This window comes from Aquarana catesbeiana, linkage group LG02 (genome assembly GCF_042186555.1).
Source record: "Aquarana catesbeiana isolate 2022-GZ linkage group LG02, ASM4218655v1, whole genome shotgun sequence".
Taxonomy (NCBI): Eukaryota; Metazoa; Chordata; class Amphibia; order Anura; family Ranidae; genus Aquarana; species Aquarana catesbeiana.
The window spans coordinates 122,681,982-122,706,620 of NC_133325.1; the positions used below are offsets into that span (position 1 = coordinate 122,681,982).

The 24,639-nt window shown below is 45.3% G+C and overlaps 1 protein-coding gene across 1 annotated transcript in view; it reads left to right on the plus strand.

Moving 5' to 3' along the window:
• The first annotated feature begins 7,410 nt into the window (after window positions 1-7,410).
• Window positions 7,411-24,639, plus strand: part of MTMR6 (myotubularin related protein 6) — a 104,376-nt gene continuing 87,147 nt past the window's right edge. Inside the window, exon 1 of the mRNA XM_073613424.1 lies at window positions 7,411-7,542. Coding sequence (XP_073469525.1) covers window positions 7,519-7,542 — 24 coding nt within the window. The 5' untranslated portion in view covers window positions 7,411-7,518. The remainder of the gene's footprint in view (window positions 7,543-24,639) is intronic.

A 24,639-nucleotide genomic window follows, 5' to 3' on the forward strand; every position in this document is an offset into this window, starting at 1 on the left:
AATAGAGCTTACAATCTATTAGGGTAAGAAAAGGGTTTTTGGAACCTTAAGTAAAGCACAAGACACGTGGTAGGAGAAGTGTAGCAAGTCAGGATCTGCAAGGCACGTCTAGGGAATGAACCCAAGGAGGAAACGAGCGCACCAACACACCCCAAGGGCACCCTCCAAATGTAATAGGCGAAGGTGAAAAAAATGCAGATATGTCTGTAGAGAAAATCATATTGGACCACTATGTGTGAATAGTACCAGTATATACATACAGTATTCATGAACTATAAACCCTGAAAAAGTGAAAAGCATAGCAGATACAAAGTGAAGGTAATCATATATCAAAGAGAAAAGATCCTTATCCTTAATCCTAAGATCCTTAATAGTTGGCAAAGCCAAGAAAACGCTGCAGAGGGCGTAAATCCATGGGTCGGGGCCACTGTAGGACTGCTGAAATTTTCTCTGGGTCCATCGAAAAACCAGCAGTGGAAAAGACATAACCCAGGAATTTAACCTGTTCACGATGGAATTCACACTTCTCCAATTTACAATAGAGATGGTTCCCTCTTAGTTTCTGAAGCACACGACAGACATCTGTGTGGTGGCTCTCCAGGGACTTGGAAATATGAGGATATCATCGAGATAAACCACCACACATAACTGCAACAAATCTCAGAGGACATTGTTAATAAGTTCCTGGAAAACTGCCGGGGCGTTACAAAGGCCAAAAGGCATTACAAGGTACTCATAATGGCCTGTTCTGGTATTAAACGCAGTTTTCCACTCGTGGCCCTCCTTAATCCTCATGAGATTGTATGCCCCTCTCAAATCAAGCTTTGTGAAAACGTTGCTCCTTTGAGGCGGTCAAATAACTCCGTAATCAATGGAATTGGATAGGCATTCTTAATCGTAAACGATTGAGATCCCTATAATCTAAACAAGGTCTCAGTTGAGCACTATTCTTCACAAAGAAGAAACCAGCACCAGCAGGAGACGAGGATTTGCGGATTAGGGTAGTATTGGGGGCATTAGTGGTAGGTTAACCAAAGCACAAAAACACAAGGTGAGTATAGTAGCAAGTCCTAGTTGCAATCTCGAAACACCCAATACGAAGACAATATGCGACCGGTCTAAACTATGTGGCATGTTCACCAATGCCAGGAGCATGGCGGACAAGATGGGTGAACTAGAGATACTGTTGTACGAGGAGGAGTTGGATTTTGTGGGAATTTCAGAGACCTGGTTCAACAGCTCTCATGATTGGCTGGCAAACATTCAAGGGTATACCCTATACCGCAAGGATAGAGAGGGTAAAAAAGGGGGAGGGGTATGCCTATATATCAAGAATAATGTACAAGTGAATGTGAGAGATGACATCACTGAGGGAGCTAGAGAGGAGGTGGAATCCTTATGGGTAGAGCTCCAAAGGGATAAAGCTAAGGGGAAAATAATACTGGGAGTATGCTATAGGCCCCCTAACCTGAGGGAGAAAGTGGAGACGGATCTCCTATCACAAATTGGAGTAGCAGCAAGGATGGGAAGTGTTATCATAATGGGGGATTTTAATTATCCAGACATAGACTGGACGGAGGGAACCGCGCATTCATTTAAGGCTCGCCAGTTCCTTAATGTCTTGCAGGACAATTTTATGGGTCAGATGGTAGACGCACCAACTAGAAATAAAACATTACTGGATCTACTGATTACCAACAATACAGACCTGATCACGGATGTGGAAATGCAGGGCAATTTAGGTAACAGCGATCACAGGTCAATTAGTTTCAGTATAAATCACACAAATAGGAAACATAAAGGGAATACAAAGACACTGAATTTCAAAAGAGCCAACTTCCCTAAACTACAAACCTTGCTAAAAGGCATAAACTGGGCTAAAATATTAGGAACAAAGAATAGGGAGGAGGGATGGGTTTGCTTTAAGATCATATTAAATAAGGGCATTAGCCAATGTATCCCATTGGGTAATAAATTTAAAAGAGCGAACAAAAGTCCTGGATGGCTTAACTCCAATGTAAAAATGCATATAAAAGCAAAGGAGAAGGCCTTCAAAAAATACAAGGTTGAGGGATCATCCTCAGCATTCAGACTTTATAAAGAATGCAACAGGAAATGTAAAGGTGCAATTAGGACAGCTAAGATAGAACATGAAAGACACATAGCGGAGGAGAGCAAAAAAAATCCCAAGAAATTCTTTAAGTATGTAAACAGTAAAAAAGGGAGGACAGACCATATTGGCCCCATAAAGAATGAGGAAGGACATCTGGTTACAAAGGATGGGGAGATGGCGAAGGTATTGAATTTATTCTTCTCCTCAGTCTTCACGAGTGAATCGGGGGGCTTCAGTAACCAAAACTGCAGTGTTTATCCTCATGACACAACACAGGAAGCACCTCCATGGTTAACAGAGGACGGAATTAAAATTAGACTTGAGAAACTTAACATTAATAAATCACCGGGACCAGATGGCTTGCATCCGAGGGTACTTAGGGAACTCAGTCAAGTGATTGCCAGACCGTTGTTCCTAATTTTTACAGATAGTCTACTGACTGGAATGGTACCAGCTGATTGGAGAAAAGCCAATGTAGCACCTATATTTAAAAAGGGCCCAAAATACATCCCTGGGAATTACAGACCAGTTAGCCTAACATCGATAGTATGTAAACTCTTGGAGGGGATGATAAGGGACTATATACAGGATTTTAGTAATACAAACGATATCATTAGCAGTAATCAGCATGGATTCATGAAGAATCGTTCTTGCCAAACCAATCTATTAACCTTCTATGAGGAGGTGAGTTGCCATCTAGATAAGGGAAGGCCTGTAGACGTGGTGTATCTGGATTTTGCAAAAGCATTTGACACAGTTCCCCATAAACGTTTACTGTACAAAATAAGGTCCGTTGGCATGGACCATAGGGTGAGTACATGGATTGAAAACTGGCTACAAGTGCGAGTTCAGAGGGTGGTGATAAATGGGGAGTACTCAGAATGGTCAGGGGTGGGTAGTGGGGTTCCCCAGGGTTCTGTGCTGGGACCAATCCTATTTAATTTGTTCATAAACGATCTGGAGGATGGGATAAACAGTTCAATCTCTGTATTTGCAGACGATACTAAGCTAAGCAGGGCAATAACTTCTCCGCAGGACGTGGAAACCTTGCAAAAAGACCTGAACAAATTAATGGGGTGGGCGACTACATGGCAAATGAGGTTCAATGTAGAAAAATGTAAAATAATGCATTTGGGTGGCAAAAATATGAATGCAATCTATACACTGGGGGGAGAACCTCTGGGGGAATCTAGGATGGAAAAGGACCTGGGGGTCCTAGTAGATGGCATGCAATGCCAAGCTGCTGCTAACAAAGCAAACAGAATATTGGCATGCATTAAAAGGGGGATCAACTCCAGAGATAAAACGATAATTCTCCCGCTCTACAAGACTCTGGTCTGGCTGCACCTAGAGTATGCGGTCCAGTTCTGGGCACCAGTCCTCAGGAAGGATGTACTGGAAATGGAGCAAGTACAAAGAAGGGCAACAAAGCTAATAAAGGGTCTGGAGGATCTTAGTTATGAGGAAAGGTTGCGAGCACTGAACTTATTCTCTCTGGAGAAGAGACGCTTGAGAGGGGATATGATTTCAATTTACAAATACCGGACTGGTGACCCCACAATAGGGATAAAACTTTTTCGCAGAAGAGAGTTTACCAAGACTCGTGGCCACTCATTAAAATTAGAAGAAAAGAGGTTTAACCTTAAACTACGTAGAGGGTTCTTTACTGTAAGAGCGGCAAGGATGTGGAATTCCCTTCCACAGGCGGTGGTCTCAGCGGGGAGCATTGATAGCTTCAAGAAACTATTAGATAAGCACCTGAATGACCACAGCATACAGGGATATACAATGCAATACTGACACATAATCACATACATAGGTTGGACTTGATGGACTTGTGTCTTTTTTCAACCTCACCTACTATGTAACTATGTAACCTCGAGAAAGTGCGTCTGCAATATACTCCTCTATGGCCTTATCCTCCAAGATCGACAAAGGGTAAACCCAGCCACAAGGGGGTATGGCACCAGGTTGAAGGTCAATTGCACAATCATACGAACAGTCTGGAGGCAAACTACCGACTTGACCTTTGTCAAGACATCGCTAAAATCACGGTACTCCTCCGGCAAGGAGGAGAGTGAAGAGGTGCACAGGACCTTGACTACCTTCTGGAAGCATGTTTTACTGCATTGTGGCAGCCAGGAGAGAACCTCAGCACGGAGCCATTTAAAAGAGGGGTTGTGCTTCTGTAACCAAGGATAACCAATAACCAGCGGAAACTTAGGTGAGGAAATAAATTAGAATTGGATTATCTCATGGTGAAGAGCCACGGACAATGGAACAGTCTCATGAGTCACATGGGCAGGCTGTAGAGGTCTCCCATCAAGAGCCTCAATGGCAAGTGGAGTGTCACGCAGCTGCAGAGGAATTGAGTGTTTAGATACAAAGGCAGCATCAATGAACAGGCCTGCAGCCCCAGAGTCGATTAGAGCCTGTATCTCGACGGACGACTCAACCCAACCCAAGAAAGGGTAACCGAAAACCAGGGGCTTATCCTTCTGGATAACTGGGGATGAAACAATGCCACCTAAGGTCTGTCCGTGACAGGACCTCAAGGTTCAGGCGTTCCCTGGACGGGTAGGACAAGACTTCAAAAAGTGACCTACCTGGCCACAATAAAGGCACAATCTCTCCCTCCTCCTAAGGGTTCTCTCATCCGCAGAGAGACGCGTGAAGCCCAAGTGCATGGGTTCGTCTTCACTGACCAACTCGGTACCATGAGGCATAGGAGGTGAGGGAGGCAAGGGTGGGACTGCAAACTTCAGAGACAAATGTAAAGGAGGCTTCTGCAAGCACTCTTAAAAGGAAGTCTTTCTCCGAGTCTGGAGTCAATTAGGAAGGCAAACGTTATCAACCTCTCCAACTCAGTGGGTATATCTCGGGCTGCTATCTCATCCTTGATGGTATCCAAGAGACCATGAGAAAAAGCAGCCACGAGGGCCTCATTGTTCCAAGCAGCCTCTGCTGCCAGAGTACGGAATTCAATGGCGTAACCGGCAACAGATCTTGTACACTGTTTGATGGACATGAGGCACTTAGCAGCAGAAGCGGAGCATGCTGGAATGTCAAATACCCCTTTAAAAGAAACCACAAACTCAGGGTAACTCAAGACAACAGGTTTTTGCGTCTCCCACAGAGGGTTTGCCCAGGCCAAGGCTCTCTCAGAAAGCAAAGATATCACGATACCTACTTTGCTTCTGTCTGTGGAAAACACCTGGGGCAGCATCTCAAAGTATATCTCAACCTGGTTGAGAAACCCTCTGCATTGGACTGGATCGCCCCCAAATCCCTGGGGAAGCGGAGCGGAACCTACATACCTCTTATAGAGGTAATACTCGAGGCGGGTGCCTGCACAGAGACTGGAGCAGCAGCAGGGACGGCCTACAATACAGGTTGTACCAGAGAAGACACAGTGGGAGATTCCTGGTGAGCCGTGCGACTCAGCTGTGTTTGTAAAGCCATGGCAAACTGAACTATGCGGTGATCCTGCTCATCCAATCTGGAAAAAATATTGCCAACAAGTGGATTGACTGCATCTTCTGAATTCATGGCCTGAGACACTTAATAGAGACAGAAGTACAGTTAAATCACACTTGTTTAATAATAATAAAAAAGGTAAACAGAGTAAACATAGTCAAAACATAGTCAGAGTTCAGGAACTGGAACGGATAGTCAGACAATCCAAAACGTCAGAGAGCCAGAGATGAGCATAGCAGAACAGCAAGCAGGATCTGGAGCCAGAAGGAATGTCAGCCAAACAAGTCTTTAACAGGAACACAGGAAAACAGGAACACAGGAACACAGGAACACAGGAGATAGTCTCTAGATATGTGACCAATGCAAAGGCACAGATTATCTGGACTGGACGGCTTAAGTAGGCAGGACTGACGAGCAGGATATCAACAACAGGTGAGTCACTGTGGAGAGATAGAAGCTGGCAATTAGCCGACAGCTGAGCGGCCAGCTTTGAGAAGGAAGGGCTGAGCCCAGCTCTGACAAATAGAAACTATCATTAAATATGGAATAAAGGATGCGTGTATTCAAAAACTAGACTCAGTACAAATAATAAAATACAGAAAGCATATGCGGACAAAATGTATAGTATCATCCAAATCATACACCAATATGAATTGATCAAAAAGTAACAAATTAATCCAGACCAACCAGTCAATTGTGCCTCCATCCCTATTAATATAGAAAGCAAGGGAGTTTTGGGACCTTAAATGAGCTGCATGATAACATACACCTCCATCCCAAAATCAGAAATAAGAAAGGGGTTTTTGGGACTTTGAGTGAGGCACAAGACACGTGGTAGGAGAAATATAAACTTGTTTAATTGGCATATAAACAAAGCGTTGAACATGGTTTTATATATATACACACAAGACGATGGCATACAAAAATGATTTTATGTATGTACATCTGAAATCGCATAGTATCCCATGGAAGTAACTAGTAGAAAAAGCCAGTGCTCATTTAGTAATGGATACAGATGGGTTACAGGATGCAAATAAATCACAGTTGAGGTCAAGCTGTGTGTTGGGAACATGACATAGATAGGCTTGACGCGTTTCGTGGGCAGGTGCCACTCATCAGGAGAAACCGCATAACGTATCTGAAAAAACTGAAAACAGGTACCTTTTTTATTTTTATCAGATACGCTGTGTCAGGCGATCCTATTGGATGCCTAGCGCTTTGGCGGAAGACACACAATGGAGGAAGCTGGAGTAGCGGACACCAGAGCCGCTGCCTCCACTTCAGGAGAGGACACCACAGCCCCGCCACACGAGTGGGTAAGTGCCGCTCGCAGGGGGGGGTTGTTTGTTTGCTGCCCCCCCCCCCCAAAGAAGAACCCACCAACCGCCACTGTTACAATCTATTAGGGTGTAGGGGTAGAACAGAAGGTAGCAGAGCTTACAATCTATTAGGGTATAGGGGAGGATACAGTGGTAGAAGAGCTTACACTCTATTATGGGGGAAATACATAAGGTAGATGAGCTTACAATTCATAGAGATAGAGAAGCTGAAATCGTTTACAGCCAATCAGAGAATAAGGTTATAATGTATAAGATTTAAAACATTAATATTCTTATCGTTCTGGACTATGTGAAAAGGGTGAGCAGTGAGCACACAGCGGGTGTCATTAGAGGTCTGAGCTGATTATTATCATGATGTGGTTGGGAGAGACCACACTCCGCACATCCCACCTTCTATCGGGAGAGAAATCATGTGCAGTTCTCCAGGTGACCTCGGGGTGGCGCCTGACACAGTGTCGGCGGCTGCGGCGGCGCAGTCCGGGCGTGTAGTGTGCTGTCATAGAGCAGGAAGTATCTCCAAGATACAGCGGCAGGAAGAGAGGCGGAGCTTCCTCATACCCCGCCCATCATCTCCACAACACAGCACGGATGGAGCACATCAGGACCACCAAGGTACTGTACACAGCCATCCCCCCATACACCGAACCGGGCAGTATTGTATATTGATGGCGGCTATGGGGTGTTACAGGAGGACACTATGTGCTGGCAGCATCTTCTACATTACACAGAACCCCAAACACAGACATGAGGTCATCTCATCACTGCACAGAGCCCTCCCCCACTCTACCAGCATGTTGTCACCCTCCCTTCCCCCTTCCAGTATGTTGTCACCCTCCCTTCCAGCATGTTGTCACCCTCCCTTCCCCCTTCCAGCATGTTGTCACCCTCCCTTCCCCCTTCCAGCATGTTGTCACCCTCCCTTCCCCCTTCCAGCATGTTGTCACCCTCCCTTCCCCCTTCCAGCATGTTGTCACCCTCCCTTCCAGCATGTTGTCACCCTCCCTTCCCCCTTCCAGCATGTTGTCACGCTCCCTTCCAGCATGTTGTCACCCTCCCTTCCAGCATGTTGTCACCCTCCCTTCCAGTATGTTGTCACCCTCCCTTCCAGTATGATGTCACCCTCCTTTCCAGTATGATGTCTCCCTTCCAGTATGATGTCACCCTCCCTTCCAGTATGATGTCACCCTCCCTTCCAGTATGTTGTCACCCTCCTTCTAGCATGTTGTCACCGTCCCTTCCAGTATGTTGTCACCCTCCCTTCTCCCTTCCAGTATGATGTCACCGTCCCTTCCAGTATGATGTCACCGTCCCTTCCAGTATGATGTAACCCTCCCTTCCAGCCTTCCAGTATGATGTCACCCTCCCTTCCAGCCTTCCAGTATGTTGTCACCCTCCCTTCCAGCATGTTGTCACCCTCCCTTCCAGTATGATGTCACCCTCCCTTCCAGCCTTCCAGTATGTTGTCACCCTCCCTTCTCCCTTCCAGCATGTTGTCACCCTCCCTTCCAGTATGATGTCACCCTCCCTTCCAGCCTTCCAGTATGTTGTCACCCTCCCTTCTAGCATGTTGTCACCCTCCCTTTCAGTATAATGTCACCATCCCTTCCAGCCTTCCAGTATGTTGTCACCCTCCCTTCCAGTATGATGTCACCATCCCTTCCAGCCTTCCAGTATGTTGTCACCCTCCCTTCCAGTATGATGTCACCATCCCTTCCAGCCTTCCAGTATGTTGTCACCCTCCCTTCTCCCTTCCAGCATCTTGTCACCCTCCCTTCCAGCATCTTGTCACCCTCCCTTCCAGCATCTTGTCACCCTCCCTTCCAGTATGATGTCACCCTCCCTTCCAGTATGATGTCACCCTCCCTTCCAGTATGATGTCACCCTCCCTTCCAGCCTTCCAGTATGTTGTCACCCTCCCTTCCAGTATGATATCACCCTCCCTCCCAGTATGATGTCACCATCCCTTCCAGCCTTCCAGTATGTAGTCACCCTCCCTTCTCTCTTCCAGTATGTTGTCACCCTCCCTTCCAGTATGTTGTCACCCTCCCTTCCAGTATGTTGTCACCCTCCCTTCCAGTATGTTGTCACCCTCCCTTCCAGCATGTTGTCACTCTCCCTTCCAGCATGTTGTCACTCTCCCTTCCAGCATGTTGTCACTCTCCCTTCCAGCATGTTGTCACCCCCCCTTCCAGTAGGCTGTCACCTTGTCTTCCAGTATACTGTCATTCTACCTTCCAGCCTTCAGTATGATGTCACCCTCCCTCCCAGTATATAGTCACCCTCCCTTCTCTCTTCTAGCATGTTGTCACCCTCCCTTCCAGTATGTTGTCACCCTCCCTTCTCTCTTCTCTCTTCTAGCTTGTTGTCACCCTCCCTTCCAGTATGTTGTCACCCTCCCTTCCAGTATGTTGTCACCCTCCCTTCCAGTATGATGTCACCATCCCTTCCAGCCTTCCAGCATGTTGTCACCCTCCCTTCCAGCATGTTGTCACCCTCCCTTCCAGTATGTTGTCACCCTCCCTTCCAGCATGTTGTCACCATCCCTTCCAGCATGTTGTCACCATCCCTTCCAGTATGTTGTCACCCTCCCTTCCAGTATGTTATCACCCTCCCTTCCAGTATGTTGTCACCCTCCCTTCCAGTATGTTGCCACCCTCCCTTCCAGTATGTTGCCACCCTCCCTTCCAGTATGTTGTCACCCTCCCTTCCAGTATGTTGTCACCCTCCCTTCCAGTATGTTGTCACCCTCCCTTCCAGTATGTTGTCACCCTCCCTCCCAGTATGTTGTCACCCTCCCTCCCAGTATGTTGTCACCCTCCCTCCCAGTATGTTGTCACCCTCCCTCCCAGTATGTTGTCACCCTCCCTCAGTATGATGTCACCATCCCTTCCAGCCTTCCAGTATGTTGTCACCCTCCCTTCCAGCATGTTGTCACTCTTCCTTCCAGTATATTGTCACTCTCCCTTCCAGTATGTATGATGTCACCCCCCCCCCCCCTTCCAGTAGGCTGTCACCCTCCCTTCCAATATGCTGCCATTCTACCTTCCAGCCTTCGGCATGCTGTCACCCTCCCTTCCAGTATGTTGTTACCCTCCCTTCCAGTATTTTGTCACCCTCCCTTCCAGCCTCCAGTATGTTGTTACCCTCCCTTCCAGTATTTTGTCATCCTCCCTTCCAGCCTCCAGTATGTTGTCACCCTCCCTCCCAGTATGATGTCACCCTCCCTCCCAGTATGATGTCACCCTCCCTCCCAGTATGATGTCACCCTCCCTCCCAGTATGTTGTCACCCTCCCTCCCAGTATGTTGTTACCCTCCCTTCCAGTATGATGTCACCATCCCTTCCAGCCTTCCAGTATGTAGTCACCCTCCCTTCTCTCTTCTAACATGTTGTCACCCTCCCTTCTCCCTTCCAGCATGTTGTCACCATCCCTTCCAGCCTTCCAGTATGTAGTCACCCTCCCTTCTCTCTTCTAGCATGTTGTCACCCTCCCTTCCAGCATGTTGTCACCCTCCCTTCCAGCATGTTGTCACCTTCCCTTCCAGCTTTCCTGTATGTTGTCACCCTCCCTTCCAGTATGTTGTCACCCTCCCTTCCAGTATGATGTCACCATCCCTTCCAGCCTTCCAGTGTGTTGTCACCCTCCCTTCCAGTATGATGTCACCATCCCTTCCAGCCTTCCAGCATGTTGTTACCCTCCCAGCATGTTGTCACCCTCCCTTCCAGCATGTTGTCACCCTCCCTTCCAGCATGTTGTCACCCTCCCTCCCACTATGATGTCACCCTCCCTCCCAGCATGATGTCACCCTCCCTCCCAGTATGTTGTCACCCTCCCTTCCAGTATGATGTCACCATCCCTTCCAGCCTTCCAGTATGTTGTCACCCTCCCTTCTCCCTTCCAGTATGATGTCACCCTCGCTTCCAGTATGATGTCACCCTCGCTTCCAGTATGATGTCACCCTCGCTTCCAGTATGATGTCACCCTCCCTTCCAGTATATTGTCACCCTCCCTTCCAGTATGATGTCACCCCCCCCCCCTTCCAGTAGGCTGTCACCCTCCCTTCCAGTCTTCCATTATGCTGTCATTCTACCTTCCAGCCTTCAGCATGCTGTCACCCTCCCTTCCAGTATTTTGCCACCCTCCCTTCCAGCCTTCAGTATGATGTCACCCTCCCTCTCAGTATGATGTCACCCTCCTTCTCAGTATGATGTCACCCTCCCTCTCAGTATGATGTCACCCTCCCTCTCAGTATGATGTCACCCTCCCTCCCAGTATGTTGTCACCCTCCCTCCCAGTATGTTGTCACCCTCCCTCCCAGTATGTTGTCACCCTCCCTCCCAGTATGTTGTCACCCTCCCTCCCAGTATGTTGTCACCCTCCCTCCCAGTATGCTGTCACCCTCCCTCCCAGTATGTTGTCACCCTCCCTCCCAGTATGTTGTCACCCTCCCTCCCAGTATGTTGTCACTCTCCCTTCCAGTATGTTGTCACCCTTCCTTCCAGTATGATGTCACCTTCCCTTCCAGCCTTCCAGTATGTTGTCACCCTCCCAGCCTACCAGTGTGTTGTCACTCTCCCTTCCAGCATGTTGTCACCTAGTCTTCCAGTCTGGAGCTCGCTGTCAGGATCTCACTGGAGGCTTTATACATTCCTATTGGTGACCAGTGCTGGATTTATAAGGGGGATTCCCCGGACCCCCAACAGAAGGGGCCCTCTGTATACAAGAATATTTTATATAGGAAATTAAGTCACAACTCATGATCTGAAGTCTGGGACAGTACCTATCAGGGATTATTGAAGGCAGAGGATCAGCCTGACATGCGGTGAGCATCTTTATAGGGAGGTGAGGTGTGCTTTGCTGTCATTGTATACAGTGGTGTATGATGTGTGTACAATATTAGTGGCCCCCATACTGTCATTATTATTATACAGGATTTATATAGCGCCAACAGTTTACGCAGCACTTTACAATATACAAGGGAGACAGTACAGTTACAATACAATAATTTACAAGAGGGTTAAAAGGGCCCTGCTCATAAGAGCTTACAATCTAATAGGGTGGGGGAGGTTGTACAAATGTTGTAACTGTGGGGAATGAGCTGATGGAAGTGGTAAAAGATTAGTTGGAAGATTCATAGAGTAGGAATAGCCAGACGGGTTAAGGTAGAGAGTTCCAGACGATGGGAAAGGCTCTGGAGAAATCCTGGAGACGAGCATGGGAGAAGGAGACAAGGGAGCTTGAGAGCAGAAGGTCTTAAGGCTGAATTCACACTGATGCAGCTCCTAGCAGGGGTCCTGTGCATTCCTGTTCACCCTTTCAGGTCCAATTGCAGCCCGAATTTTTGGCTGAAATGGACCAAAGGATGCACAGGGCTCCTGTGCAAATTCGCACCTGAGCCGCAGCCGAGATATGTGAACCGACTCTCTAAATCTCCTGCTATTGTGAATTGGATGTGGGGAGCCTGCATCCAATTCAAATGGTGTGAACCCAGCCTGAGAGGAGCAAAGAGGACAGTTTGGGTGATATTTGGAGACAAGATTGTTGATGTAGCTCAGGGCGGAGTTGTGAATGGCTTTGTATGTTGTGGTTAGAATTTTTAATTTACAGTGGAACCTCGGATTACAAGTATAATCCGTTCCAGGAGTATGCTCGTAATCCAAAGTACTCGCATATCAAAGCGAGTTTTCCCATTGAAGTCAATGGAAATGAAAATAATTTGTTCCGCATTGACTTCAATGGGATGCAATACTGCACGCGGCCAGAGGCGGGGCGCCGGAGAGCCTCGGAAACGGCCGAAAAGGCCCCGAGGACACTTCGGCTGACCTCGGCAAACCTCAGAAAGACTTCCTACTCAAGATTTGCCAAGGTAAGCCTTGCTGTCCTCTGGCCTTTCCGTGCATTTCCGAACGGTGCCGATCGACGTTCGGCTCTGCTCGGCTCCGGCGCCCCCCCACCTCAGACCAAAAGCGGTACTGCATACCACTTTGGCCTGAATCGTGCTCGTTTTGCGAGACAACACTCGCAGACTGAGTTACAATTTTTAAAAATACAGTGCTCGTATTGCGAAACGCTCGTTAAACGCGTTACTCGCAATCCAGGGTTCCACTGTATTTTGCTTGGCGATCGGGAGCCAGTGTAGGGATTGGCGCAGAGGAGTGGCAAACACTGAGCGGTTGGTGAGTCTGGCAGCAGCATTCATCATTGACTGAAGAAGGGATAGCCTATGGAGAGGTAGGCTAATGAGAAGGGAGTTGCAATAGTCAAGGCGAGAGAAAACAAGGGAGCGAATGAGTAGCTTGGTTTCATTAGTTAAAAAGGGGCGCATTTTAGAAATCTTATGGAGGTGAAGTCTTCAAGCTTTCGGCAATGATTGGATTTGGGGCTGAAAGGACAGGTCAAAATCTAGGATTACACCTAATACCCTGGCAAAAGGAGAGGGATTGTTGATTGCATTATTGATTTTGATGGAAAAGTCATGGAGGGGGGCACGGACGGGGGGGGGGGGGGGTATTATCAGCTCAGTTTTAGAGAGATTTTGTTTAAGGAAGTGGTGCAACATCTATGCTGATATGTCAGTTAGTAAGTTAGTAATGCGAGATGAGACCAAAGGAGAGAGGTGAGGAGTAGACAGATGGATTTGGGTGTCATCGCCTATAGATGGAATTGGAAGCTGTGGGCGGTTATCAAGTCACCAAGGGAGGAGGTGTGGATAGAGAAGGGGTCCACGAATAGAGCCTTGGGGGACCCTCACAGAAAGGGGCAATGGAGAGGAGGAGACAGAGATGTAGGTAACACTGATGGAGCGCTGTGATAGATAGGAGGAGAACCAGGATTGAGCAGAATTTTGGAGGCCAAGGGATCGGAGTTTATTAAGAAGGAGCAAGTGGTCAACGGTATCAGAGGCCACAGAGAGGTATAGTAGTAGGAGTATGGAGTAGTGGCCATTGGTTTTAGCAGTTAGTAAATCGTTTTTAGTAACTAAAAGTGAGTTTTAGTAAGGCAGTTTCTGTGGAGTGCTGCAAATGAAAGCCAGACTGTAATGCTGCATACACACGAGTGGACTTTTCGACCGGACTGGTCCAATGGTCTATTCGACGGACTTTCCGAACAAACGGACTTGCCTACACATGATCACACCAAAGTCCGACGGATTTGTACGTGATGACGTACGACCGGACTAAAATAAGGAAGTTGATAGCCAGTAGCCAATTGCTTCCCTAGCGTTGGTTTTCGTCCGTCGGACTAGCATACAGACGAGCTGACTTTTCGATAGGAACTGGGTCCGGCAAAGTTCCGACGTAAAGATTTGAATCATGTTCCAAATCTAAAGTCCGTCAGATTTTCGACCGAAAAAGTCCGCTGCAGATCCGATGAAGCCCACACACGGTCAAATTGTCTGCCGGACTCGACCGTCGGACCAGTCCGGTCGAAAATTCCACTTTGTGTACACGGTATAAGGGGTCAAGAAGGTTATTTTCACTGAGCTAGGAGCTAAGATGGTTGTAGATTAAGCGTTCTAGAAGTTTAGAGGTGAATGGGAGCAATGAGATGGGTCTTAAGTTGTTCAGGTTGGTAGGGTCCAGTGAGGGCTTTTTAAGTATGGGAGTGATCTGTGCATGTTTTAGAGGGGAGGGGAAGGTGCCACTAGAGAGGGAGAGATTGAAGATGTGAGTGAGGGAGCATAGGATAGAAGAAGAGGGTGACTGTTGTAGTTGTGAGAAAACAGGATCCAGGGGACAATTGGTTAGGTGGCCATCTGAGAAAAGTTTTGTAACCTCTTCAGTAGTAGCCAATTCAAAAGAGGAGAATGTTGCCTGGGCAGTGAGTGAGTTAGTGGGTGCAGGGCGTGGAGGATGAAGCAGAGAGTTAAATGTTGAGAAGAGCCGACGGTGATTGGATGACAAGGTATTAATAAGAGAGACAAAGTAGGTTTGTTTGGCAGCATGGAGGCAGGAATTGTATTTTAGGGGGGCAGATTTATATAGGGTGAAGTCCTGCAGGGATTTGGTTTTATGCCACAGTCGTTCAAGAGCACGGCAATGTCTCTTGAGATTTCTAGTGTTGTCAGTTTGCCTGTTACCTCTGTGCAGAGAGGCCAGCAGCACTTACGGTCTGTATACTTATCACCTCCACTCCCTGCTGTTTTCTGAATACAGATAATCGTCAGCAGCTCTTCACTTTGCCCCCTCCACGCTCACTGGAGTGCTGAGCTGTGGAGGAGCAGGGAGCGGCCAGATTAGGCTCGCTAAGAGGCTGAACTGGGTGTCAGTCCAGGCACCTGGCAGATCCCGACTTCCATTGTCGCGATGACGCGGTAGGCTCTGAGGAAGAAGGTATTCCTTTGAAACGTGTCAGCCAGCAGCGTCCCTGATGTCTTCTCCCTTGCCAACTGGAGACTGTCAGTTTCAGGACTGATTGCCACGAATAGGTGGCTCATACAAGCAATATTTCTCTGCATGTTTATGAGCAGTTTTTAACTGCTTGCCGACCAGCCGCCGCAGTTTCACTGCGGCAGAATGGCATGGCTGGGCAAAACGACGTTACCTTACGTCCCCTCACCTTTTGGCCACTAGGGGCGCACGCGCCCGTAGCATGTGCCAGGAGCCGATGCGAGTGCCCAGTGGGTGCAATGACTGCCGGACACCTGCGATCACTCATGACAGAGATCCCGGTTCTTTTAGGGGAGTAGAGACAGATCGTGTGTTCATACTAAGTATGAACACCGATCTCTCTCTCTCTCTCTCTCTCCTCTTAGACAGTCCCATCCCCCCTACAGTTAGAACACACCTAGGGAACACAGTTAACCCCTTGATCGCGCCCTAGTGTTAACCCCTTCCCTGCCAGTGACATTTATACAGTAATCTGTGCATTTTTATAGCACTGATCGCTGTATAATTGTCAGTGGTTCCAAAAATGTGTCAAAAGTGTCCAATTTGTCCGCCGCAATATCGCAGTCCCGATAAAAATTGCAGATCGCCGCCATTACTAGTAAAAAAAAAAATAAATAAATAAAAATGCCATAAATCTATCCCCTATTTTGTAGACGCTATAACTTTTGTGCAAACCAATCAATATACGCTTATTGCGATTTTATTTTTATTTTTTTAACAAAAATATGCAGAAGAATACATATCGGCCTAAACGGAGGAAAAAATATTTTTTTTGATAAAAAATTTGGGATATTTATTATAGCAAAAAGTAAAAGATATTGTGTTTTTTTCTTTTGTTAGCGCAAAAAATAAAAACCGCAGAGGCGATCAAATATCACCAAAAGAAAGCTATATTTGTGGGGAAAAAAGAACGTCAATTTTGTCAATTGTCAGTTAAAGCGACGCAGTGCCGTATCGTAAAAAATGCCCTGGTCATTAAGTGGCCAAATCTTCCGGGGCTGAAGTCATTAACTTTGTTTTGTCAATAAATTAACTTGGGATAATGCACTAGGCTGGTGCGCCCTGTTGTCTTTACTTTAGGTGGCTCATTTCAAGCGATATTTCTCCACATGTTTGCGAGTAGTTTTTAACTTTATTTTATTAATTTACTTGGGATAATGCACTAGGCTGGGCTGCCCTCTTTTCTTTACTTTTTCCGTGATGACGCAGTACCTGGACTGATTTCTGTGATGTCAGCAGAGAGCAGACTTCAGCCCGCCCATTGCTGAAAACGGGTCACAGGAGTGCAAAACAAATTGCACTTCTGTGATCCACAGACGTATAGCCAAACAAGCTTTGGCTATACTTCTTTAGCTTTTACAAAGTCTGCTGTCTCAGTTTTTATGTTGGCAATTTGCATATACTCCATAATGTTATGAAGAGTGACCAGATGAATTGCAATTAATTGCAAAGTCCCTCTTTGCCATGAAAATGAACTTAATCTCATAAAAATACATCTCCATTGCATTTGTGAAGAAGGGCTTCAGGGCTCCCAAGAAAGTCCAGCAAGTGCCAGGACCGTCTCCTACAGTAGATTCAGCGGATCGGGGCACCACCAGTGCAGAGCTTGCTCAGGAATGGCAGCAGGGAGATGTGAGTACATCTGCACGCACAGTAAGGTAGAGACATTTGGAGGATGGCCTGGTGTCAAGAATAGCAAAATCGTAAAATTGAACATGGCAACAAGTAAACAAATTAAATTACCTGTTCAGAAGTCTGCATACCGTTCTTAATACTGTGTATTGTCCCCTTTAGCATCAATGACAGCGTGCCGTCTTTTGTAATATTTATCTATTTATTTATCGAATTCTTGAAGGTGGTTTAGCTGCCTATTCATCTTGGCAGAATGCCTTCAGGTCATGCAAAATCTTTGGTCAACTTGCATGAACCACATGTTTCAGATCTCCCCAGAGTGGCTCAATGATATTAAGGTTGGGAGACTGTAATGGTCACTCCAGAACCCTCACTTTTTTCTGCTGTAACCACTGGTGGGTCAACTTGGCCTTGTGGGTAGGGTCATTGTCTTTCTGGAAAGGAGCATCCCATGCTCAACTTTCGCGCAGAAGAATGCAAATTGTCTGCCAGTATTTTCTGATACCATGCATTCATCTTGCCATCAATTTTCAGTAAGCCATCGCTATGCTTTGCTGTAGGAATGGTATTCTTGTTGATATAGGCTTTGTTGACCCCTCTCCAAACATAGAGCTTATGGTTGGGACCATAAAGTTCTATTGTGGTCTCAGCACTCCAAATTACAGTGTGCTACAAGCTGTGAAGCTTGTCAAGGTGTTGTTGGGCATATTGTAACTGGGCTTTTTTTGTGGCATTGGTGCAGTAAAGGCCTCTTTCTGTCAATTCGACCAAGCAGCTAGTTTTTGTTCAAGTATTGTTGTTTTGTGCTCCTTAAAACAACCACACCATCATTTTTCAGAGCAACCTTTATTTCTCCTTAGGTTATCTGTGGGTTTTTCTTTGCATCCTGAAAAATGATTCCACTTCTTAAGTGATTGAACAGTACTGACTGGCGTTTTTAAAGCTTTGGATATCTTTTCAGATCATTTTCCATCTTTTATAAAGTTCAATTACCTTGTTACGCAGGTCTTTTGACAGTTCTTTTCTGCTCTCCATGGCTCAGTATCTAGCCTGCTCAGTGCATCCATGTGAGAGCTAACAAACTTATTGACTATTTATACACAGAAACTAATTGCAATTTAAAAAGCCACAGATGTGGGAAATTAGCCTTTAACCCTTTCGCTGCCAGGTCCTTACATTGCACGGACCTACATTGTAATACAGTCAGTGGAGTTCAGAGAAGGCATGTTTAATTAAAGAGAACCTGTCACCTAAAAATCATCACATAGGGGACTTTTTGTCCCCTATGTGATTAAAAAGTTAAGCAAAAATAATTTATTTTTGCAAAAAAACGAAGTTAAACAAAAACTTTTGAGCCCCCCACCCTCACTTATACGCATGTATGAACGTTAATGCACGCTTCAGGGGCGCCCACCCATTAAAATGTTGATTGCGATAAACATGCTACATATCGCTGTGCATGCCCGAGTGAAAGCAATAATTCTAGACTTCCTCCATAACGCTAATCTGATGACCTATAGGGTACTGAAGTTTGTCGGCATTTCACAGGCGCACACAAATTTAAGGTTTGACATGTTGGGTATCTGTTTACTCGGTGCAACCTTGGCTTTTTTATTTTACCAAAAATGTATTGCATTTGTTCGCCCTAAAAATTACTTTAGTGTGTTTTTTACAAAGATGTTGTATTTCCTAGACCTTTTCAGTAATATTGTGCGACATAATAAAATAGTTTTAATTCCATTTTTTTATCTAGGGTGTATGCTTTCAGAAAATATATAATATTTTGGGGTTTTGTGTAATCTTCAGGCCTAGAGGGATTTTTTTTAAACGTGTGCAAAAAAAATGCAAAAACTGCTTTGGCAGTGAAAAGGTTAATTGCCATGTGTGACCCGTGTGTGTGTCACCTTTTGTGTCTGTACCATGGCTAAACGTTTCCGGGTATGGAAACTTTTGATAAGGACCATTTGGGTGATTTTTGTTATCATTATTATTTAAAAAGGAGCCAAACAACTATGTGATAATAAATGGCTTCATATGATGACTATCCTTAAATAAAAGACAGTTTTTGGCATGATCAGTCATATATCAGTGCCAAAATTTCACAATTTCTGCCAGGGTATGCAAACTTTTGAACACAACTGTAAATTAGCAGGAACAGGAAGCATCCAGCTAACCCCACTGCTTAAGGTGTAATGAATGTGGTTGTAAAGGCAGAAGAATTGTATGCATTAGGATAAAAAATCCTTCTGTGTGCAGCAGCCCACCTCAGCCCCCCTAACACTTACCCAAGCCTGTCCTTTATCCAGCGATGTTGCAGGAGTGTCTAAGCTGCCCGGGGCTCCCCTCCTCATTGGTTGAGATAGCAGCGCGGCACGATTGGCTCCGGCTGCTGTCAATCAAAATCAGTCAGCCAATCAGGAGAGAGAGGGGGTGGGTCCGTGTCTGAATGGACACAAGGAACTGTGACTCGGCTTGGGTGCCCCCATAGCAAGCTGCTTGCCGTGGGGGAAGTCAACAGGAGGGAGGGGCCAGGAGAGCCGAAAAGGGAACTGAGAAGAAAAGGATTTGGGCTGCTCTGTGCAAATCCACTGCAACAGGGCAGAGAAGTATAATATGTTTATTATTTTTAAAAGAAAAAAACTAGACTTTACAATCCCAGCATTAGTGACCACCCTGTACTTCCCAGACATCTCTAAGTCACTACATTCCTCCTCCTCCTCCTTCTCATCTCGGACAATAATATAATAATGGTGCGCTCAAACGATTGGTGTATTAGTGGACTGGCAATTGACCCTCATGCTGGTGACACATCAATGTCTGAAGAGTTTTGGCCCATTTGCCACTAACTTGATCACTAGCAATGTAATTACAAAGCTCGAGCCATTATGAAATCATGTATAATGCAGTTAGGTTATTGCGTGACTGACCGGCTTTGTTCGTGGCCATCGGGTAAGCGGCAATGTATGAACTGTATGTTTTTGAGCTTAGATACGCTTTTATGTGTACTTCCACGTTTGCAGCCAAATTGGCAAACAGTAATGCCCTGTACACACGATCGCACATTCCGACAACAAGATCCATGTTTTTTTTCCGATGGATGTTGGCTCAAACTTGTCTTGCATACACACAGTCACACAAATCTTGTCAAAAATTCCGATCGCCAAGAACGCAGTGACGTACAACACGTACAACGAGCCGAGAAAAAGATAAATAATGTCCGATGGAGCCTATACACGGTCGGAAATTACGACAACAAGCTCCCATTGAGCACTTTCCGTTGGAAAATCTGACCGCGTGTACGGGGTATTACTTTATATTTGTTACATGTCTCCTTTTACTGAAAAGTTGGAAACTAAAGTTAAAGTACAACTAAAGCAAAAACGTTTTTTATTTTAGTTTTGGATAGAGTGCAGAGGGATTAGACCACCTGTCTGTTATTATTGCTTTCTGTGCCCCCGTTAACCACTTCAGCCCTGGAAGATTTGGCTGCTCAATGACCAGCCAATTTTTTGTGATTCAGGACTGCGTCGCTTTAACTGACATTGTACCCAAACAAAATTGACGTGCTTTCTTTTGGTGAAATTTGATCACCTTTGCGCTTTTTATTTTTTTGCGCTATAAACAAAAGAAGAGCGACAATTTTGAAAAAAACACTATCTTTTATCTTTATCCCACATTTTTATCGGGACTGCGATATTATGGTGGACACTTTTGACACATTTTTGAGACCAATGACAATTATACAGAGATCATTACTATAAAAATGCACTGATTACTGTATAAATGTCACTGGCAGGGAAGGGGTGAACACTAGGGGGTGATCAAGGGGTTAAATGTGTTCCCTCACTGTGTTTTAACTTTGGGGGGATGGGACTGTCTAGGACAGTGGTTTTCAACCCTTCTAGTGCTGTGACCCCTTGATAAAATTTCCCAAGTTGTGGGGACCCCTAACAGCAAAATAATTTTTTGTAGCGTGGGTTGTCAGCATCCAAAGCAAGACAAGTAATTTGCGCCCCTAACCCACCGACATTTAGTGCTCCCCGAGTCCCTTCCACTCGTACAGTATAAAACCCCTTATGGTACATTTTAGGATGTACAACTCTTTCTCTTTGTTCTCTTTTCCTTCCCTTTTATCTCTCTATTCTAATTTCTTCTTTTTTTTTCCCCATCCCTCTCTCTAGCCGTCTTTCTTCTTCTTTCTCTTATTCTTTCTGTCCCTTTTTCATTGTTCTCCTCCCCCCCCCCTTTTCCTCTCCCTTCCATGTATTCTCTATTTTTATTCCTTCTCTTATTCCTTGGTGGGGGGGTCAGCTGACATTTCTCACCAGTCAGCTGACCTCTAGTCTCTGCCCCCTGGCCGCAAAAAGGCTGGGAGAGCGGTGCAGGCTTCAGGAACAGCCCAGGATTTGGTTACCCCTGGCAAATCATCATTCGACCCCCAGGTTGAGAACCACTGGTCTAGGAGGAGAGAGAGATCGGTGTTCATACTTGGCACGAACACACGAATCAAGCAAATCTATTACCTGCAACCTGTGGTTGCAGAAAAGGAATTTGCACCGTGTATGGCCGGCTTTACTTTACCCCTCCCACTTTCACTCTCAAATTGTTCACGGTATCTTGCCCAAAGGCCTTCTCCAAAGAAACAATTGGAAAGGTCAGAAACATTTATTAAATTAGTTTTGGGTATGCTGTGTGTATAGGGACACATGACAACATATAGGGAGGTTTTCTCAACTGTGAATTCGCTAGTAGAAATACAGCACCTCCGACACGTCTCAAAAAGTTTAGTCTTTCTTTCCTTTTGAAAGACTATACTATTTTGAAACGCGTCGGAAGGGACACTAGGGGCTATCATGACATCACAGATAGAAAGGCCTTGTCTTTATGAGCGGGCTTGACAGCCGTACTGGGAGGTCTGTCTATTGTCCCATCAGCAGAGGTACTGACATTAACGATCAGTACCAGTCTATGGGATGACTATTTATAGCACTTCTATTGCTAGTGTATGTGTTTGGGACATAGTACGCCTGGGGTCATTAGAAGTGACAGAAATATTATATTTTCCAGAATCTTACGGCAAAAATCATACTTTTCGTAGAGCACCTTTTGCACTGTTGTATTCAATATTAGTTTCATGCAACAAAATGCGAACGATACGTTGTACGATAAGTCTAAACATTGTAACAATTTGTCAAAGGAATAGACTTCTGTGTGTAAATGAGGAAAGTTTAACCACTTAAACACTAAACCTTTTTCTGACAAAAGTTGGTTTCAAGTTAAAATCATTTTTTTTTTTGCTAGAAAATTACTTAGAACCCCCAAACATTTTTTAGTAGACACCCTAGAGAATAAAATGGTGGTTGTTGCAATATTTTATGTCACACTGTATTTGCGCATCGGTCTTTCAAATGCAATTTAAGAAAAAAAATTACTTTAATGAATATAAAAAAAAAACAAAAAACTAACCAGTAAAATTAGCCCAATTTTTTTGTATAATGTGAAAGATTTTACGCTGCGAGAATCGAGATCTTTTATTCTAAGCAAAAAAATCGTGATTCTCATTTTGGCCAGAATTGTGCAACTCTAATCAGTGACAATATTTGTTTACAGAAACATTTTAATCGTATAAAGATTATAAAGTGTTGGGTGTGGTTCTTGCTTTATAAGAGTGCTGTGAAGTCCAGAGATTCCTCTGTGTGACTTAGAGGGCTGTCAGAATCATTTGAGGAGTTTTTTTTTTCTTCTTTTATTTTTTTGCATAGATCTCCATTAAAGTGATTGTAAAGGTTCAATTTATTTATTTTTTTTTAATAACAAACATGTTATACTTACCTGCTCTGTGCAAGGGTTTTGCACAGAGCGGCCCCCCGATCCTCTGCTTCTGGGGTGCCCCAGCTGCGCTCCTGGCTCCTCCCCTTCATCGAGTCCCCCCATGGAGAGCCGCATTCCATGGGGGCACCCGTGCTGGCGTGCTCATGAGTCCCACTGCTATGTCCATTGACACAGACTGCAAGACTCAGCCCCGCCCCCCGCTCCCATGTCACTGGATTTGATTGACAGTAGCGGGTGTAAACCAATGGCTCCCGCTGCTATCAATCTATCCAGTGAGGATGGAGGCAGCATTTGGACCTGCTGGTCTCGTGCACATCGCTGGAACGGCCAGGCTCAGGCAAGAAAAAGGGGGGCTCTGGGGGCAGCTGCAGCACACAGAAGGTGAAAAACCTGGAGACTTGACAATCCTTTTTAGAAGTAATTTGCACTTTTTCAAGAGACAACTTGTGTGAATACTACTTTGGAAATGTTTTAAATGTTGCACATAATAAATACTCTGCACTCAGTAAAGTAATCTTCATCTATTATATTGCCTTCAATAAAGAACAGAGCTGCTGTGTTCCTTGCTTGGTGAGCTTATACGTAGCTCTGTTTAGCAGCAGCATTAGTGGGATTGTATCTGGAAGCCCGTGGTCTGTTATGATCCAGGAAAATTTGTCATTTGCATCTTTTTTTTATAGCAAGCAGAAATGTATAAGTAGGATCATAAATTCTAATAAAGCACAATCAAAGCGTGCGAGCCACTAAAGCCCAAATAAATGAAGCAGAACTCCTGGCAAAAATAACCAGTACAAAAAAAAATCACCAGTGTTTTCTGCAATATTCACATTCAGTTCAGAGATTGCCCCCAAATACTTTATCCCACTGCTAGATGTCCTTGGTCTGATGGCCAGCATTATTCAGCCCACCATAGACCTGCCTCAGCATTCACTGGACAGTGAAAGGAGAAGCAGCACAGTGATAAGCTCATCTCTCTGTCACTCTGATTTCTCAACCTATCAGCTCAACTGATTGAAATATCATCAGGCAGAGATTTGTTCAGGGGGGGTCTGGACCTAGAAAACTGTCGCATTTAACTGCAACGTCGCTTTAACATGCAAAATATTCAGGGATACTGCCACATGTTAAAGGCTAAGTTCACTTTTTGAAAAAATAGAATAAAAGAACTTTTTTGACAGTAAAATGAGCATTTATTTATTTTTATTTTTTCCAAGGAGCCTGCAGAGCTTTGCAGAGTTCATCTTTGGAATATGTTACATGTATCAGCATCTCCACCTTCTCCACCCATACCTTCTTTCTACTCCCGCTGTCACAATTTGAAACCAGTGCGGCCGCGCAGGTCTCCGCCCACACGGCCGCATCATTTTATTTATTTTTTATTTTAGGTACTTGTATAATGCCGTCAATTTATGCAGCACTTTACATATACATTCACATCAGTCAATGCCCTCAAGGAGCTTACAACCTAAGGTCCCTAACTCACATTCATACATACTAGGGGCCAATTTAGACAGGATCTGATTAACCTATCAGCATGTCTTTAGAGTGTGGGAGGAAACCGGAGCACCCGGAGGAAACCCACACAGGCACAAGGAGAACTTGCAAGCCTCAGGAAGATGGTGTCAAGGTCGGGATTCAAACCCGCGGCCGTTTTTGCTGCTGGGTGAAAGTGCTAACCACTTAACCACTGTGCTGCATCATTCATTCGATCATTCATTCACAGTTTCCTGTGACTGAATAGACTACAAGTATCGTCAGTGATTGCAACTGATGGCTTGAAGTTCTTGGTGAACCACGAGGGCGCTGGTGAGCGTTCTCGTAGTTTATTGATCTTGCTGCTCGGATCAAAGGTAAG